Consider the following 1262-nt stretch of genomic DNA (forward strand, 5'->3'; position numbering starts at 1 on the left):
ATAAAAAAAAAATAAAATGAGAAGAACACCGATCACCTTACAATTGCCGTGGTCAGATTTTTAATAATTACTTTACAAAGTAGGTGGTGGTCACGTGTTACCGTAGTGAGTTTTGTGAGAAGTCTGTTGTAGATTGAGAGGGCTTATAAGACGTTTGGATTATATTAATCCTGTGAGAAGACTTTTAGCGATTATATTAATCTCTTGAGTTTTCTGAGAAACGGAACGAGATCGATAATGAGAAACTGAGATGACTTTTTAGTGAGCACGTCGTAACCGTATGAGAATCTTGAATGGATTGTGATCGCTGCCGGAAAAGCCGGCGTTACGATGATTCTTCAAGAGAATGCTGGGAAAAGAGGCGTGTCCTTATCACGCTATAACTGTCAAGTGGCGCCGTTCGATTTGAATGCTTATTCCCAAACACTTATTGACTTTACAATATCTTATTGATCAACTCTGCCCTTTATAATATTTTGTTAAGTGTATCCTATCGGTCCTGATATTTCCTTGAAAATATTATAAATCGGTGCTCTTCCGCGATTTGACCCATCTTTTATTTTTTGCCAAACAGTTCCGTCCATAGCAATTTTAATCTCTTCCTCATTTTCACTTTCGGAACTAACTATGAATCTCCTTCTTTTTTGTCCTCTTCGTATATTCAAAATATTCTCTTCGTCCGTATCGCTATCAAATAAGTCACAATTATTTTCTGCTTTATCATCGATATCGGTAACTTCTTGGACATCTTCCGAACGATCCTCATTAATATTATTTATTTTGTCTAATAAATTGATATTTCTCGAATGTCTTGACATTTTTAGTGATGAATATACAAATGATGAGGTAAAAACTAAAATATAAAGATATAATCAAACAAGGCAAAAACATTGAGACCAGAAAGAAAAAAAAAACAATTGTAAATCATATCACAAAATATTGTTGGCTCTGTCGACTTTGTCGAAACTATCACTTATACGACGTAATAATTTTTATTATACACTGTAAAATTTTGATGCCTACTGTTCGGATTGCAATACAGTACTGTCGTTTAACCCTTTGCGGTCCTATGTCGAGTGTGGCTCGTCATATTCAAATGTTTTCCAAAGTAAACGCTACCAGGCGGATAAGCGACTAGTGAAATCTGTGCGGACCAGCTGGAATGAAATGGTCAAGAGCGCTCGGTCCGCAAAGGGTTAAAGAATTTAGTATTGCATTTGTGTTCCGTCATTTGTCAGAACACTTAAAGTATTTATCGTAAC

General features: G+C 35.7%; 1 protein-coding gene across 1 annotated transcript; it reads right to left on the bottom strand.

The window, feature by feature from the left end:
• Positions 1-479: 479 nt before the first annotated feature.
• Positions 480-818, bottom strand: LOC122521585. The gene has a single exon (XM_043642429.1). It carries the CDS (start codon positions 816-818, stop codon positions 480-482), a length of 339 nt encoding a protein of 112 aa, XP_043498364.1.
• Positions 819-1262: the final 444 nt, after the last annotated feature.

Source organism: Polistes fuscatus, unplaced genomic scaffold (genome assembly GCF_010416935.1).
Source record: "Polistes fuscatus isolate 324 unplaced genomic scaffold, CU_Pfus_HIC Scaffold41, whole genome shotgun sequence".
In the NCBI taxonomy this organism is placed as follows: Eukaryota; Metazoa; Arthropoda; class Insecta; order Hymenoptera; family Vespidae; genus Polistes; species Polistes fuscatus.